We start from the raw sequence: 17440 nt of genomic DNA, 5'->3' as shown, positions 1-17440 counted from the left end.
GGCGTGGCAGGACTTGCGTGGCGCCCGGGCGATTCCGCCCCCTGTGTTTGTCAGAGGAATTAACTTCACAAAATTAATTAGAGGTAGCACAAGGACGGCACGGTTGCAAAGTGGTTAGCACTGTTGCTTAACAGCACCAGGGACCCGGGTTCGATTCCCGGATTGGGTCACTGTCTGCGGCCTGTGCACGTTTCCCCGTGTCTGCACGGGTTTCTTTCGGATGCTCCGGTTTCCTCCCACAAATTCCGAAAGACGTGCTTGTTAGGTGAATTGGACATTCTGAATTCTCCCTCAGTGTACCCGAACAGGCGCCTGAATGTGGTGACTAGGGGATTTTCACAGTAACTTCATTGCAGTGTTAATGTAAGCCTACTTGTGACAATAAAAATTATCATTATTACATTTAAGAGTGTGGGGAGTTCCCACTTCTGTGCGGTCTCGGTGGGGGTGAATTTTAATCTAAGTTCTCTGTTGAGAATCAAATGGGATCACATGTATCATTGGTTTTGCACCCCATCCAATATTATTTCGGTGGAAGATGATGGCGCCGTCATGGACTCGTCATTCAGAGGCCCACAAAGTTTTGGGGATCTAGTTTCAAATCTCACCTCGGCAGATGGAGCGGAATTTAAATTTGATGATTGAGCTAATCTCAGTGATGCTGGATCCCACAGCCATGTGGTTAACTCTGAACCGCGCACCAAAATGGCTGAGCTTACCAATCGGTCCGAGGCAACATATCCGGCAGGAGGAGCGGCATCCAGATCCTGTGAAAGAATACATTTGGAAATGGAATTGCTCTCACCTGATTTCAAGGGAGATTGGAAGTGGAAAGGCTGTAAAACCAGCATTTCTTCAAATCTCATCAGTTTCCTGAAAGCAAAGTGAGATAAAACCAAGACATACCCTTGCCCCAACCATCATAGAAGCATAGTCCCAGAGATCTTTTTAACATCAGGGAAATAAAATATCTTCTTCTTGTCTGAAATAAATCAGTCCACAGATATCTTCAACGCAAAGTATAATATTAGTCTCTGTAAAAAATATATAGATATATATATTATATATATATATTCAAAAATGAATATAAGAATAGACAAATACAAGACTTCATCTTATGAAGAGCAGTCACTTCATATGACCTGAATATATGTTATTCGGGAGTCACTGCCAAGCTTGTTCTTGGCTGTGCACTTGAATGTCCCTGAATCCTTTGCCGATAGCCTTTGGATCACCAGTGTTCCCTGCGGGTGCAAGAGTTCACTTCCGGTGGGGCGCCCCTTGCTGTAAGTGGAAAGCAACGTGTGGTTGGGCAGCTCCCACACAATCTCCGGCCTGGGAATTCCGATTGCCATGCAGTTGAGCTGGACGGGAGAGCCGGCCATGGCGTACACGGATTTGGGGGGTCCGTTGGTTATCCGAGGCGGGTAGGCAATGACCGCCACCGATACCGACACCGAGGCCACGCCGGCAACGTTGTGCGCTTTGCAAACGTAGTTGCCCCTGTCCTGTAAGCCTGTTTCCCGAATGTTCAAAGTCCCATTTTCAAAGAGGATATACTTTGTGTTTATTTGAGGTCGGTCGAGCACCTTACCGCTCGGTGCAGTCCATGTGATTTTTGGCGTCGGACTGCCACTGGCGGAGCAAGGAAGGTACAAAGTATCCCCGCTCATACTTCGTATTAACCCAAGTGGCCGGTTGCCTATGGTGGGCTTCTCTCCAATGTCCACGATGATGAGTTTCTCTATGTATCCCATTTCATTTTTAGCTGCACATCGGTATTTTCCTGCATCCTGCGCGGTTGGGCTGTGAATCCGAAAGGTGCCGTCATTGCTTATTTGGTAACGGCCAACCCTGAGCGCGCCCGTCAGCCGTGTGCCATTGGGAAGAGTCCATAACATTTCCGGGGGCGGGTGGCCATCGGCCGAGCAGTTCAGGGTGGCAACGGCGGCCGCTGCGCCAGCGATGACTTTCTCGTTGAGCGGGTTGGCAAACACGGGCCTCCTCGGCCTCCGGGTCACCTCCAGGATGACCACCAGGGTGGCCTCCCCGCCTCGGTTGCGGGCTATGCAGGTGAACTGGGCCCCGTCGGACGCTCTGACGTTGCGGATCTCCAGCGTGCCATTCGGGTGGACCGCGATCCTGCTGCCGTGGTAGGGGGCGTCCAACACGCTGTTGTCCGGCGTGATCCACGCCACCCGCGGCCTGGGGGTACCCTCAGCCAGGCAGTCGATCAGCTTCCTGCTGTGCCTCATGGCGGTGTCCCGCACCACCGTCCTGTTCCCGCGCCGGCCGTTGATGAGGGGCGGCTTCGCGACTACGTCCAGGTGGAAGAGGTCGGTATCGTCCCCGCCCGGGTTGCGGGCGATGCACCTGTACTCGCCGGCGTCGGAGAGGCGGGCGTTCCGGATGGCCAGCGAGCCATTGGGATGCAGGCTGTACCTGTTTTTGGAGAAGGAGAGGATTTCATTTGTTGGCAGCATCCACAGTATCCTTGGTGGCGGCTGCCCCGTGGCCCGGCAGTGAAACATACCGCTGTCTCCGCTCTCCACCCTCAGGGATCTCTGGCGGGGTCCCTCAATGCGCGGCGCCGCTGTCACTATCGTCACGTGTACTTTCATCTGGTCCTTGCCCAGAGTGTTCTGTGCGTGACAGGTGTAATCCCCCTCCTCGGCCATTCCCACTTTGCTGTAGTAGAGGGTCCCGTTGCCAAACACGACGTACCTGCGAGTCCTGCCGCCGGTGGCCTGCAGCGCCTTGCCCACCAGCGTCCCGTCGGGCAGGATCCAGGAAACCCGGGGCTCGGGGGAGCCGGAGGCCTTGCAGTCCACCCGAAGATCCGCCCCGTACGACACGTACCGGTGGTGGGTGGACCGCTTGTGCTCGATCAGTGCCGGCCTCATGGACACATCGATCCGCAGCGACATCGCGTCTCCTCCAGCCGCGTTTCGGGCGATGCACAGGTAGTCCCCGGCGTCTCTCCCCATCATCGATTCAATCGACAAGGTCCCGTTGGGTAACACCAGCACACGGCTTGCCATCCTGAAAAGAAGACGACACAATCAAAGTCTAACAAGCAAAGAGGGAAGGGATGAAATTGTGAAAGGAAAATAAACTTTAAATTAAAAACCTGGTGCATTTACATAGCGCCATTAAATTACAGGTAGTAAAACAATCAGTGAGGATAAACAACACCCCCTCCACAGTAGTCCTCAATACCGGGACCCCGCAAGGCTGCGTACTTAGCCCCCTACTAAGGGGGCACGACCGTGTGGCAAAACCTGGCTGCAACTCCATCTTCAAGTTTGCTCATGATGGGACTGTAGTGGATCAGATCTCAAACAACGAAGAATCAGAGTACAGGAGGGAGACCGTTGGGGGACTGGCACTGGCGCCGCATGGAACACGATCGATTCGAAAGAGGAACGGGGCCAGATCCGCGATTGAGACTCAGGAGACTGACACGCCTATTTGTGAATTTTGGGGAGGTGGTAGAACCTCCTGTCTGACTCAAACTCTCCTCATCTGTCAGTCCTGCCATCCCAGGAATCAGCCTGGTAAACCTTCGCTGCACTCCCTCCATAGCAAGAACATCCTTCCTCAGAAAAGGAGACCAAAGCTGCGATGGGCAGGTCACATTGCCCGCACACCCGGCACAAGATCCCCCAAACAAGTGATCTACTCCGAGATCCACAACGGGAAGTGATCACTCGGAGGGTAGAGGAAAGGCTACAAGGACACTCTGAAAGGCTCCCTAAATAAATGCAGCATCCCCATCGTCAAGTGAGAATCGCTTCCCTTAGAACTCACAAGCTGGAGAAAAAGCATCCGCGAATGCGTCAATCACCCCGAGCATCGTAGGATGGAGCACGCGGAGGCCAAGCGATAGAGAGCGCAGAATCCAGAGCGTCCCACCCACCCACCTCATCAAGCACCAGCTGCCCAACCCGAAGCAGATCTGCGGATGCAGGACCGGACTATTCAGCCACCGCAGAACCCACCTCCCCGGAATGGAAGCAAGGTAACCTCGATGCTGAGGGACTGGCCAAGAAGAAGAATTTATACACAATAACTATTATATACATTACACAGCAGATCCGAAATGGGTCTGCCTCCCCAGTGCCTAACTACCTGGCTTCATAAACCACACAACATTGTTTACAGGTCTCCCGCCCCTTAATGTTCATGTTCTGCAAGTTTCACGGAAAGTTTTTTGTTTCCACCTCGTAGGGTACTTGTGGGTTACAATGCTTACTTTTAGCGACTGGTGTATGAGGACACCCAGGTCTCATTGCACATTCCACTCTCAATCCATAGCCATTCTGACAATCTGCCTTCCTGTTTTTGCTACTAAAGTGGAAAATCTCACATTTATCCACATTACACTGAATCTGCCATACATTTGCCCACTCACTCAAGCATCTCTGCATCCTCCTCACAGCTCACCCTCCCACCCAGCTTTGTGTCATCTGACAATTTGGAGATATTACATTTTAGTTGCCTCAACAAAATTATTAACATATATTGTGAAAAGCTGGGATCCCCGCACTTATCGCTGTGGTACCCCTGCAGTCACTGGCTGCCATTTGGAAAAATACCCCTTTATTCCTACTCTTTGTTTTCTGTCTGTAAACCAGTCTTCTTTCCAATTGATACGCTACCCCAATCCCACATGCTTTAATTTTACATGCCTCTTGTGTGGGACCTTGTTCGAATATACCACATCCACTGGTTCCCCCTCATTAACTCCACTAGTTACAGCCTCAAATAATTCCAGTATATTTGTCAAGCATGATTCCCTTTTCATCAATCCATGCTGACTCTGACCGATCCTGATATTGTTTTCCAAGTGCTCTGCTATTAAATCTTTTATAATGGACTCTACAATTTTCCCCACTACCAACATTGGACTGACTGATCTATAATTCCCAGTTTTCCCTCTACTTCATTTTTAAAATAGTGGTGTTACATTAACTACCTCAAATCTGCATGAACTGTTCCAGAGTCTCTAGAATCCTGGAAGATGACCACCAATGCATCCACTGTTTCTAGGGCCACTTCCTTAAGTACTCTGAGATGTAGATTATCAAGCCTTGGGCATTTAATGGCCTTCAATCCCATTAATTTCCCAACATCATTTCCCTATTAATATTGATTTCCTTCAGTTCCTCTCTCTCACTAAACCCTGTGTTCCTCAACATTCCTGGTGTGTCATTTTTGACCTCCTTTATGAAGACAGAACCAAAGTATGTATTTAATTGGCCAGCCATTTCTTTGTTCCCCATTATAAATTCCCCTGTTTCTGTCTTGTGATGGTGACCTTGTCTGGAGGTTTCTCGATTTGCTCAGGGTGATCTCTGTGAGTCTTATTCTTGGATGCTGTTTCTGGTTGCATTTGGGATTTCGTCCCAGATGCACTTGGACTGTACAGTGGTTGAGGAGTTGGAATGGACCTGATTGGTCCTTGTTTACTGCTCCCTGGTACACCTTTTTGTGTTCATAGGACCTTGGGTCTGAACAAATCCTTCTCACCTCAGCTGGCTGTCATGTACCTTCTGTGGGATCCGGGATGCAAACTTGCTGTCCCAACTTGGCAATCTGGTACCCGCGTTTTTATCGTGCACATTGACCATCTTTTCTCCCTCAGTTTTAACGGTTGTTGTGTAGTTTCTGAGAGAGTAGAATGGGTAAGAATGGGTAAGAACAGGCAAACTTTTAGCTCTGCTCTGCCAGACATGTGCTCCACTGATGATGGAATAGTGGCACTTAAAGGTGTCCTTCTCAGATGTAACATTGCAATGTTTAGATCCTGCTTCGTCTGTCTACATTTGGGAATTAAGGATTCCGCCATGAGAGTAATTTGTTCAATTAGGTCATTAAATCTATGGTATTGAGGAGAAGAAGTAGTGTGATCGATATTACACCTCTCACACATAGCCTAACATGGCATACCAATAAATTGCTGACTGTTTCTTAATGATCTCCCCAGGCACACCAAATAAACTGAAAATATTACACAGAGTGTGTGCGACAATTGTGCTTGCTGAAAAGAATAAACAGCACAACAGGCAGGATCAGACGATCAAGTTGGATGATTAGCTATGATCGTAATGAATGGCAGAGAAGGCTCAAAGGGCCGAATGGCCTCCTCCTGCTCCTATTTTCTATGTTTCTTTGTATTATGCGATTGTTGAAAAATGGAGTACTTGGGAAAGTAGTCGACGATAAAGTCAGTGCCAGGGACATGAAAGAGGTTGAATATGATTTCGGACCATGAATGGGCAGGAACTTCATGTGGAATCAGTGGTTCTTTGTGTTGACTTCACATTTGCTCTTGACATGCCTCATACTTCTCAACAACAACCTCCGTGTCATTGTTCATATCCGGTCAATAGATTGTCTCCCTTGTGAGTCTTTTCATCCGGTTTATGCCCAAGTGTGAGTGATGAAGTTATTGAAGGATATCATGTCACAAAGATTCCGGTACGATGACCTGAGTGCTGTTACAAATGACTAGGAGATGCCTAGTTCATCCTGATAAGGCTAAAATGGTCTCATGTGTTTGTGGACATATTGAATTGAATCAGGCCATCCTTCAATGATGGTTTTCCACAATTTTTGTAGTGTAGAATCTGTGTTTCTTCTTGAAGCTGCTGTCTGTTTTATTGTGCAAAATTTACCAGATCAGTTGACTCTTCTGCAAACGTAACGTTGCAGCTCCCTTGAAATTACCAGTTTCGCAAAAAAGTCTGGATACTTGACGTTAGGTCGTGAACTGATGTGATAGGGGTTATTTCTGAGATTGATCTACCTTGTGGTACCTGACTGATTCTGTGGATTGTCACATATGCGGGTTCACAGCATGTACGGTAGACCTGCACTTGCTGGGCCTTTAGTCTCCATGCTGTAGAACATCTCTGGCACCCAGCAGAATTGATTGTATTTGCACTCCAGGACCAAGGATCCTGTGTAAGGAATTAGTGAATCATTGTATGCTGAAACTTGCTCAGTAATAGGCTTACCACAGTCCTCCATGTCTGTGGATACATGTCTTTTAGAAATCGCTGGGGTAGAAGTTGAAATAGGCCCCTGTGTTAATCTTGGTCAATAACGAATGGTTACCAGCTTTCTTAGGACAGATTATTTGAACTTGGCAAACGCCTTGGATGGTGTAACTGCACCTATATGTTTTCCACAAGATCAACAGTGTGAAACATGTGTCCACCACTCTTCGTCTCATCGTGCACATCACCGTCATGTTTTGGTTTGTCGATCACCTCATGCATATATTTCTGACAGGATACCAGATGGATGTCCTTGCTGCTTGAAGACACTTGTTGTGTGCGGTCTGTTTGGATCAGTGCACAGCTCTTTGTAACTGCGTCAGCCTTTGCTCTAGTGCACTGTTGTTGCCAGTGGCCCTTTCTGCCACATGCTTTGCACAATTGCTTGAAAGCCGAACATTTCCTTGGTCATTCAGAAGTCCACACCTGCCACATGTCTAGTTAGGTTGAGGTGCTCTGGTGAGTACATCAAGAATTTGGCTGGACCTGCGTGGATTACTTTGTAGGGCGGCATGGTAGCACAGTGGTTAGCACTGTTGCTTCACAGCGCCAGGGTCCCGGGTTCAATTCCCGGCTTGGGTCTCTGTGCGGAATCTGCATGTTCTCCCTGTGTCTGCGTGGGTTTCCTCCAGGTGCTCCTGTTTCCTCCCACAAGTCCTGAAATTTGGACATTCTGAATTCTCCCTCCGTGTACCCGAACAGATGCCGGAATGTGGCGACTCGGGACTTTTCACAGTAACACAGTATGCAGTGTTAATGTAAGCCTGCTTGTGACAATAAACATTATTATGATGACATACGTTCACCCTTGTGAAGCTCTTCGATGCTACATATTTGGGCTTGTCGAGCAGACCTTTCTGAAATACTTCCATGGGAGTGGATACAATGACCAACTCAATGCTAGTTCTTCATTTGAAATCACAATATGTACCCTTTTCTCTGCATCTGATGGTGAAGTGGTCTCTGGATTCTGCAGGTTGTTGTCGAAGTGCCATCAACTCTCGTCAATGAATACAGAAGTTTAACCTGATTCTGAACAAGTCTTCCAATGTCATCCATCTCTTTCTGGAATCCATTTGCTCTTCTACTGTTAATCCATGACATGTTGCGCCTGTTTCGACCTTCATTCCCAATTGATTGCAAAATTTTTATCGCTCGTTTGTCTGGTTCAGACACTTCTGAATCAAGAAATCATAAATCTGTACCCTGTCTAAACAATCTGCATTTGGATAGTGGGTCAGCTGCACCTCAGTTCAGGTTGGGGAATTTTATGGACATTTTGACAATGAATCTTTGGCCTTCTTGCTTGTTTTATTTACATTATTGCTCAGCATCTCCCGAAACTACCTGTTATAATCACAACATTCTCTAGCCCAATTTCATGATGTCTTGATTTTTTTTTCACTCTCCCTCACTTGTCACCGACCCGACCCACGCCCTGGTCGCTCGCCTTTCCTGCCTGAGCTTACTCGAAGCTGATCCTCTCAACACGCTGTCCCACTCACGGAACCAACAGGCCGTGCACTAAAATCTCAACACGAGAGATCCATCTGCTCGCCAGCTCTCTACTTGAGAACTATCCTGGTCTTCAAAGCTCTTCTGTGCAGTCTCCACACTTTGATTTCAATAATCTCCGACGGTGCAAACTTGTTACACTTTGACAAGGCCGTTAAGAGTTGCGTCATGTCGTGTGGCATGTTCTAAGGCTTTTTGCCATGCTGTACGTGTAATTAATATTACTGCCAGGCTGTTTGACCACTGCTGCTAACCATGTTGTGTTTTTAAAATGATAGAAAGGCACCCGTCACTCATAAGGGATTGGGTAAACACATTGTGAATTAATTTATGAACTCGAGTCTCGGGGGAACATTTATAAATGGATAGGAAGATTGAAGACAACAGCAGAACTGTACATGCTGTGCTGTGCTCTTCTCAAAAGCAAAAGTGAAACTAATTCTGGGCAACTTGACACATTTTCCTTCTCACGATGCCATCCTGCTATCCCTTAAAGGCATATTACAGCAGATCCTTCAGCGACCTGTAAATACCCACCATTCGATCCCTCTGCTCTTCAAAATGTACCATTTAGATTCTACTGCCTCTTGACAGACCTGCCGGAATTGCAGATGGGGTTGGGGGCTGATGTTCTGGCTTTTGCCTCGCTTCCTGCTCGAAGGCGGGAGCTGATGGGATGGGGGGTCAGCTTCTCCGCCCAGTGCTTCGGTGTGGTTGGGGGTTCATATGGAGTCTTTATACTTCGAGAAAGTACACCGTGAGGGGGGGGGGGGGGGTTTCTAGCGGAGATGGCAGCCGTTTATTCTGTACTTTAAAGAGCTGGTCACCGTTGGTTGCTAGGGAGGGGCATGGGGGAGGAGGGAGTTGGGTGGGGGGTGGGCATTTGGGGTATGATTTTGGGGTGTTCGCTATTGTTCTACAGTTATGTATAAAATTGAAAATGTTGAATAAAAATATTTTAAAACATTGATTATACTGCCTCTCTACGTCAATTCCTCCAAGCGCATCATATCACACTTACTTGGATTAAATTGCACTGCCATGTGTGAATACATGGAGTAGTTCTGAAACTACTAAATGAGATGGATGGGCCATCTAGTGCTTTGGTGGAGGGATCAAATGAAAATATTTGGGTTAGCCATCCTAATTTCGCCAATATTCTCAGTGGAGCTCCTAAACCAGTGAAGGAGACTAAACAAAGTTTCAGTAGGCGACTAAACAAAGTTTCAGTATCACACTGCACTAAATTCAGAAAGCACTGTTTCACTTTAATGCCATGGTTAGTCAACTAGAGGCACACTTAAGCTTTGTTTTAAAATGTGTTCTAGGGTTGTTCTGGGGTGAACATGGTGCTCTGGGGAGATATATAAGCCTAAGTCCAATGAGCCAAACCTGTCACATACATTACGACTTGCAAACTTCAGTACTTCTATTGCTGGAATGAGTCACTGTGGTAGCCATCTCCATTCCATAGCTGGCAGTCATAAGACTAATGCTGCCACATATATTTTACAAAGTCTTTCACAGGCCCTCGAACAATAAAGTCATTTGCTGCTGTTGCTGATTAATTGCAGAAAAGTACATTCTGCAGTTAACACTTTATGACATTGTCGATTTAATTCATTTCGACATTCATTGCAAGAATCATTAACACTCGGAGGCCTTTGGCAAAGAAGCTCTGCGACGTTGTATGAACCTGACGCTGGAGAAAGGAGATGTGAACAGCTTTACTGCGATGTTTCTTTCCTGCTTTTAGAGACACGGCTGCTCCCCGCCCCTCTCAGACATGCACAGTGAATGCAGGTGGGGGTATGTGATGGAAAATAGGCAACCTATTCACGGCTTTGAGTGGGCAGTCATTTCTGATCCAGCTGTTAGATGTGCTGAAGTTCAGGCTGAGCTTGACATTTTTTGGGTGTTTTCTGATCTCTCTCGCTCTCTTTCGGAAGAAATATCCAGCTTACGGGGCAGCACAGTGGCACGGTTGCTGTGAGCCAGTGGCGCAATGGATAACGCGCCTGCCTACAGATTAGAAGATTTCAGGTTCGACTCCTGGCTCGTGGTCAACTTGTCGATATCAGTTTTGGATAGTCAGAGGCTTTTCCCCAGGGTAGAGGGGTCAATTACTAGGGGGCTTGGTTTAAGGTGAGAGGGGCAAGGTTTAGAGTAGATGTACGAGGCAAGTTTTCTACGTAGAGGGTAGTGGGTGCCTGGAACTCGCTACCGGAGGAGGTAGTGGAAGCAGGGATGATAGGGACATTTAAGAGGCATCTTGACAAATATATGAATAGGATGGAAATAGAAGAATACGGACCCAGGAAGTGTAGAAGATTGTAGATTAGTTGGGCAGCATGGTCGGCACGGGCTTGGAGGGCCGAAGGGCCTGTTCCTGTGCTGTACATTTCTTTGTTCTTTGTTTTTTGTTTGGTTGTTAGCACTGCTGCCTCACAGCATCAGGGACTCGGGTTCAATTCTGACCCTGCGTGACTGTCTGTGTTGAGGTTGCACTTTCTCCCCGTGTCTGCGTGTTTTCCGGATTCCTCCCACTGTCCAAAGATGTGCAGGATATGTGGATAGGCGATGTTAAAATTGCCGCTTAGTGTCCAAAGGTGGCAGGGTAGGTGGGGTTCCGGGGATCGGGTGGGGAGTGGGCCGAGGTGGGGTGCTCTTTTAGAGGGTCAGTGCAGACTTGATGGGCCAAATGGCCTCCTTCTGCACTGTCGGGATTCTATGTCTATTCTATGTCTGCAGGGGAGAATGGCCTAGTGACAATTAAAAACTCGCTTTTGTGACGATGAGACGACTTTAGGAGTATTGGATTCTAAGTATTGGGGAATTTAAGGGTTAAAAGCCTGGGGTTAAAGTGTGTTTGACTGCAGTGGTCATGTTTGTTTAAAATAATTCTAGTTTGCAGGGCCTGGGTGCTTTTAGCAGCCAGAAGGTGAAATTGACAAAGGAATATGATTTTCAGTCTGGGCTAATGGACTGTGATTTGAATGGGAAAGTCCCCGGCGCTTTGCAGCCTACAAAGATCATTTGTTTTTCAGCTTGGGGAGATGAGGTCATTGTGGGTGGAGCCAAGGAGTGCAGAGAGACATTGTGACAAGCTTGAGGGGCAGTTTTGGTTTGTGGAGAAACTTTGGAGAGAGGAGTTGCATTCTGATGTGCCTGATGCTGAGTCCACAATTCTTCCAGAGTAAGATAGATTGAAAGCTGTCTGTTTCTTTTTTTTGTTGTTAATGGGTAATTGAGTTGTGATGTTTAAGGTTTAATTGTAAGCTGTTCTTTTCAGATGTGAAGTTAAAAAGTTTAATGTTGCATGCATAATAAAATTTTGTTTTAAAAATACCAAAGCCCTATTTCTTTATGCAATCACTCCTGCAGCGAATCATTCTTTCTGCACAGACATTCAAATGAATTAAAATATTGGGGTATTGGTTCAGTATCCCAGCCACCATTGGGGTCTGGTCAGGGGCCATAATACTTTGTAGGGCATCACGGCGATCAACCTGCAAACTGGCACACCTTGGCACACCGCCTGGGAACACTAAGGTGTCGCACCGATCAATGAAAATTAATTCATTTCTCGGCGGGTGTTTCGATCACAGTTAAAACTCAAAAGTGGTAGTTTTGAAAGGATTGTAATAGACTTGTAACTGCTGCCAAGTGGACAGTATATTTACATCAGAACCTAGGAATTCCTCTGGACTTTATTAACAGGCAGACACACAACATGCTTGCGTGGCTCTGCTCTGTCTGATATTTTACTGGTGACCTTAACCTGCTTAAAAAAACACTCACATTAAACTGGCAGTCAAGGGATGATATACGAACATCTTAAATGTTCACCAACACATTCTGGCAACAGTAATTTTTTTGAATTGAAAACCAGATCGTGGGACCTTTGAAACTATTGCCTATATATTTGAAATAAATATTGTCCCGTTATTTGTTAATTATCACTGAATTCAAACTTAATATCCAACATTGTTGGTTTGTCTCCGGATCCACTCCATGAGCCATTTCCCGAAATTCCCCACAGCAGTAACAGTTCTGTCTCCTCTCCTTTGCAAAGCACAGACAGTGAACGGCCAAGACCTTTGACACTGTGTTAGATCTGACTGCAGCTCAGGAGAGTGCTCTGATGGTATTCACTTGTAAGTATTAAAACATCTGTGACAGGCAGATTCTCACAGAGTTTAAGTTTACCAAATGTTCATTCAGTCGTATTGCTGGAAAAAGACAGTTTGTCTAAGCTTTTCATCTTGCACTCATCAGGACATACGCAAGAATACCAATGTCAGGGGGAACAACGTTTATACTACATGAGAAGAGGGTGCTGATTTGTGGGCAAGTGGACTCTGATTGGTAACAGTTGTCATTTCTGTGGCGTAATCGGTTAGTGCGTTCGGCTGTTAACCGAAAAGTTGGTGGTTCGATCCCACCCAGGGACAAAGTACGGTCCCACCAACGGATGAAGCGTTTTTTCTGGGTGGCACGGTAGCAAAGTGGTTAGCACTGTTGCTTCATAGTGCCAGGGTCCCGGGTTCGATTCCCACTTGGGTCACTGTCTGTGCGGAGTCTGCACGTTCTCCCCGTGTCTGCGTGGGTTTCCTCCGGGCGCTCCAGTTTCCTCCCACAAGTCCAGAAAGACGTGGTGTTAGGTGAATTAGACATTTTGAATTCTCCCTCGGTGTACCCGAACAGGCGCCGGTCATGTGGCGACAAGGGAATTGTCACAGTAACTTCATTGCAATGTTAATGTAAGCCTACTTGTGACGATAATAAAGATTATTATTATTATAATATGAGGCAGACTGGACTCTTTTCAGAGCTGAAAGAGACAGTCTTAGGCACATTCATGATGTACAGTGAGTGATGATCTGATCAGGGGTCGCCTTTATCCCACAGGATGTCTTTGATGCATTCTATTTCAGCCTCAGGATTTCATGGTGAGCAATTGGCTCTCGCCCTATTTACAAGTTTGCCAATAAATGCAGCACTATTGAAGGTGCCATCTTTCATGTAAGAGGGCAACCTGGAACATCATTTGTCCTCGCACCAAGAATACTGTGAACAGTTTTGGTCTCCTTATCGAAGGAAAGAGATACTGACATTGGAGGCAGCCCACTGAAGGTTCATTAAGTTGATCTCGGGTCTTATGAGGAGAGGTTGAGTAGGCTGGGACTCCACTTATTCGAGTTAAGAAGAGAGGAGGCCTTATGGTGAAATATAGGATTCTCAGGGGACTTGACAGGGTTGATGCTGATTGGTTGTTTCTCCTTGTGGGAGAATCTAGGAAAAGAGGGCACAATCTCCGAGAAAGAGATCGCCCATTTAAGACAGAGATGAGGAGGAATTTCTTCTTTCAGAAGTTGGTGAATCTGTGGAATTCTTTACCGCAGAGGGCTGTAGAGGCTGGGTTGTTAGGTATTTTCAAGGCTGAGATAGACAGATTTTTAATCAGTAAGGGAATCAATGGGGACAAGGCGGGAAAGTGGAGTTGAGGATTATTATTTCAGGTCAGTCATGATCTCATTGAATGGCGGAGCTAACTTGATGGGCTGAATGGCCTGCTCCTACGTCTTTTGGTCTTCTGTGAAAGATCTTGTAGGATGTTTTGAAAAAGAGTACTGCTTAATGCCTGGCCAATATTTATCTCTCAATCAACATTATGAAACAGGTTAAATGTAGCACATTGCTGTTTGTGGGAACTTGCGGTTTCATTTTTCATTTTTCTTATCTTGTTCTTCTATACTATCATAACTACGATTGGGCAGCACGGTGGTGCAGTGGTTAGCCCTGTTGCTTGCGGCGCTGAGGACCCGGGTTTCAATCCCTGCCCTGGGTCACTGTCGGTGTGGAGTTTGCACATTCCCCCCAGTGTCTGCGTGGGTTTCACCCCCACAACCCAAAGAAGTGAAGATCAGGAAGATTGGCCACGCTAAATTGCCACTTGATTGGAAAAAAATAATTGGGTACTCTAAATTTATATTAAAAAATAATTAATACGATTATCTTAGGAAACTTTGCCTAAAATTTGTCATTGACTCGAAGTATTTCTCAGCAAAAGCACATTCATCTTGTTATAGTTCATGGAGTCACTATTTGACGTAGAGCTTTCAAAATCATTCTTATTGGGCGAGATTTTACGTCCCGCCAGCCCCGCTTCCCGGCGCCGCTCCCCCCCCCTCCCCCCCCCCCCCCCCCCCCCCCCTTGCCGGCAGCAGGTTCCTCCGTCCCATTGTGGCCATCCACACTGTTGGGAAACCCGGAGGTGTGTGTGTGTGCTGCTGGTGAAGCGGAGGATCCCGCTGACGGACAATCCCGCATTGTATCCATTCCGTTCACTCCTGGTCAGGCAAGCTTTTGGCAGGGGTAATGGCAGCGGGCAAGTTGTCGGGAACACAGAGGTAGTTTTAGATCAGCTTTATTTGTATTGTCAAATATTAGAAATAAGATATAGGTTTAAGTGGTTTAATGTAATGATTCTGTGTAAGGAAGGCCAAACCTATAGTTAGATTCATGCCATACAAAGGTGTTGGAATCTGGGGGGCTTTTGATTTCAGGAATAACTGTTGCTTCCGTTGTCCTTACAGAGGGTTATGGCATAAAACTAAACAAGCTGGGAGAAGTATAACGTAATTACTCAGCAACCTACCTTTAGGGTCGGAAGGCTTTTAAAATTTAGTTTCAGCTGGATTTATAACAGATGGTGAGGTAGTGACAGAGAACGCAGCTCTCACCGCCTGCTAGAAGTGGAAAATCCTTACAATGGAGTAAGGTGTATGAAAACAAGCTCCAGAGGAACTAAAGGGCAGTTAGTTCTAGAAACCAGGGAGTGGAAATGGAGCTCCAGGAATTTCGAAGTAAAAAGGATCAAAGAGGAACTGCCTTTGGAGCAGGATACTGCTCATGGCAGCCCAAGTCAGGCCTTGGATGAGAAGAGCTGATGAGGCAGGCTACAGACAAGCCACATATCTAAAGCAATCCTAGGGTTTGGTGTCCTCACTTGCAGTGTTTGAAGCAGTACTAGCCTGTTGGTACTGAGTACCCAGGTTTACGTAAAAACATGAAGACAAAGGAGACCTGAACGGAGAGGTGGAAAACACGGAGATCGATTCCTTGTTAAAAAGTGTCGTGGAAGCTTTGTTTGAAAGGATAGTTGGAAAACTTGGAGTGGATTTTTTAATGCAAAACAGCTGATAGGAAGTATTGTTTGAAATTTTAAAATGTGCCTTTTTGGAAGTGGAGCTTGGGAAGCCCTCATGTGACAACCTTCTGGGGGGGATTGACAGAGAAATCCACAGAAGATCGGTTGTCTGGCATCAACCATTTGATTTCAGAATGGGGTGTTAGCTTTGAAAACTGTGTACATTTGTAAAGAAGTATTGTAACATAGGGGCAGCACGTGGCACAGTGGTTAGCATTGGGACTGCAGCGCTGAGGACCCGGGTTTGAATCCCAGCTCTGGGTCACTGTCCATGTGGAGTTTGCACGTTCTCCCTGTGTTTACGTGGGTTTCACCCCCACAGCCAAAAGATGTGCAGGTGGGGGGATTGGCCACGCTAAATTTCCTCTCAACTGGAAAAAATAATAATTGGGTGCTCTAAATTTTAAAAAAAAGTAGTATGTATCATAATCAAACTTTTCACATAAACAAATGTTATTTTTCTTGTTGTTGAGACTAATTAGCAATCCAGTGACTCTATTCCTCCATAGAATCATAGAATATCGACATAGAAGGTGGTCATTTAGCCCTGGGTGTCTGCACTGACCCTCTGCTAACCCCCCCCAATTCCCTCCTATTGTGGTAACCCCCATCTAACCTTTGGACGCTAGGCAACAATTTAGCATGGTAATTCTTTGCACTGCCCCTGTCCAGACAACACTCTAGCTTCCAGATAGGGGTCTCTTTTCTGGGGTGGAAGGGCTGTGGGGGGGGGGGGGGAAGCTGTGGGTGGGGGGCCCTCTCATCCGGGGGGGCCTTTGGGGGTTCCTTTAGTCAAGGGGTCTCTGTGGGCTGGGTCTTTCAGTTAGGAGGTCTCTGTGGGGATCCATTTAGTTAGGAGGTCCCTGTGGGGGGGGGGTCCCTCTAGTTAGGGGGTCCATGTGGGGCGTTCCTTCCATTAGGGGATCCTGGGGCAGGTCTTCCTATTCATGGGGTTCCTTGCGGGGTCCCCTTATTACATGGGACCCTGAGGGGTGGGGGATGGTACAACTATAACAGGGGTTCCTGGTGGGGGGTCATAAGAACATAAAGAATATAAGGACTAGGAGCAGGAGTAGGCCATCCGGCCCCTCGAGCCTGCTCGGCCATTCAATGAGATCATGGCTGATCTTTTGCGGACTCAGCTCCACTTTCTGGCACAAACATCATAACCCTTAATTCATTTATTCTTCAAAAAACGATCTATCTTTATCGTAAAAACATTGAATGAAGGACCCTCTACTGCTTCACTGGGCAAGGAATTCCATAGATTCACAACCCTTTGGGTGAAGCAGTTCCTCCTAAACTCAGTCCTAAATCTACTTCATCTTATTTTGAGGCTATGCCCCCTAGTTCTGCTTTCACCTGCCAGTGGAAACAACCTGCCCGCATCTATCCTATCTATTCCCTTCATAATTTTATATGTTTCTCTAAGATTCCTCCCCCGCATCCTTCTAAATTCCAATGAGTACAGTCCCAGTCTACTCAACTTCTCCTCATAATCCAACCCTTCAGCTCTGGGATTAATCTAGTGAATCTCCTCTGCACACCCTCCAGCGCCAGTACGTCCTTTCTCAGGTAAGGAGACCAAAACTGAACACATTACTCCAGGTGTGGCCTCACTAACACCTTATACAATTGCAGCATAACC

General features: G+C 46.8%; 1 protein-coding gene and 1 non-coding gene across 5 annotated transcripts in view; one reads left to right on the top strand and one right to left on the bottom strand.

The window, feature by feature from the left end:
• Positions 1–1008: 1008 nt before the first annotated feature.
• The window catches only part of igsf10 (immunoglobulin superfamily, member 10), a 45193-nt gene continuing 28761 nt past the window's right edge, over positions 1009–17440 (bottom strand). For all 4 annotated transcript variants that reach the window (XM_072473826.1, XM_072473824.1, XM_072473827.1 and 1 more), the window contains one exon: positions 1009–3042. In XM_072473826.1, the coding sequence (XP_072329927.1) occupies positions 1134–3042 (1909 nt within the window). In that variant the 3' untranslated portion in view covers positions 1009–1133. The remainder of the gene's footprint in view (positions 3043–17440) is intronic.
• On the top strand, positions 12957–13033 carry trnan-guu (transfer RNA asparagine (anticodon GUU)). Its single transcript has one exon. It is a non-coding gene; the product is annotated as a tRNA-Asn (tRNA).

This window comes from Scyliorhinus torazame, chromosome 14 (assembly GCF_047496885.1).
Source record: "Scyliorhinus torazame isolate Kashiwa2021f chromosome 14, sScyTor2.1, whole genome shotgun sequence".
In the NCBI taxonomy this organism is placed as follows: Eukaryota; Metazoa; Chordata; class Chondrichthyes; order Carcharhiniformes; family Scyliorhinidae; genus Scyliorhinus; species Scyliorhinus torazame.
This window is presented reverse-complemented; position numbering and strand designations above follow the sequence as displayed.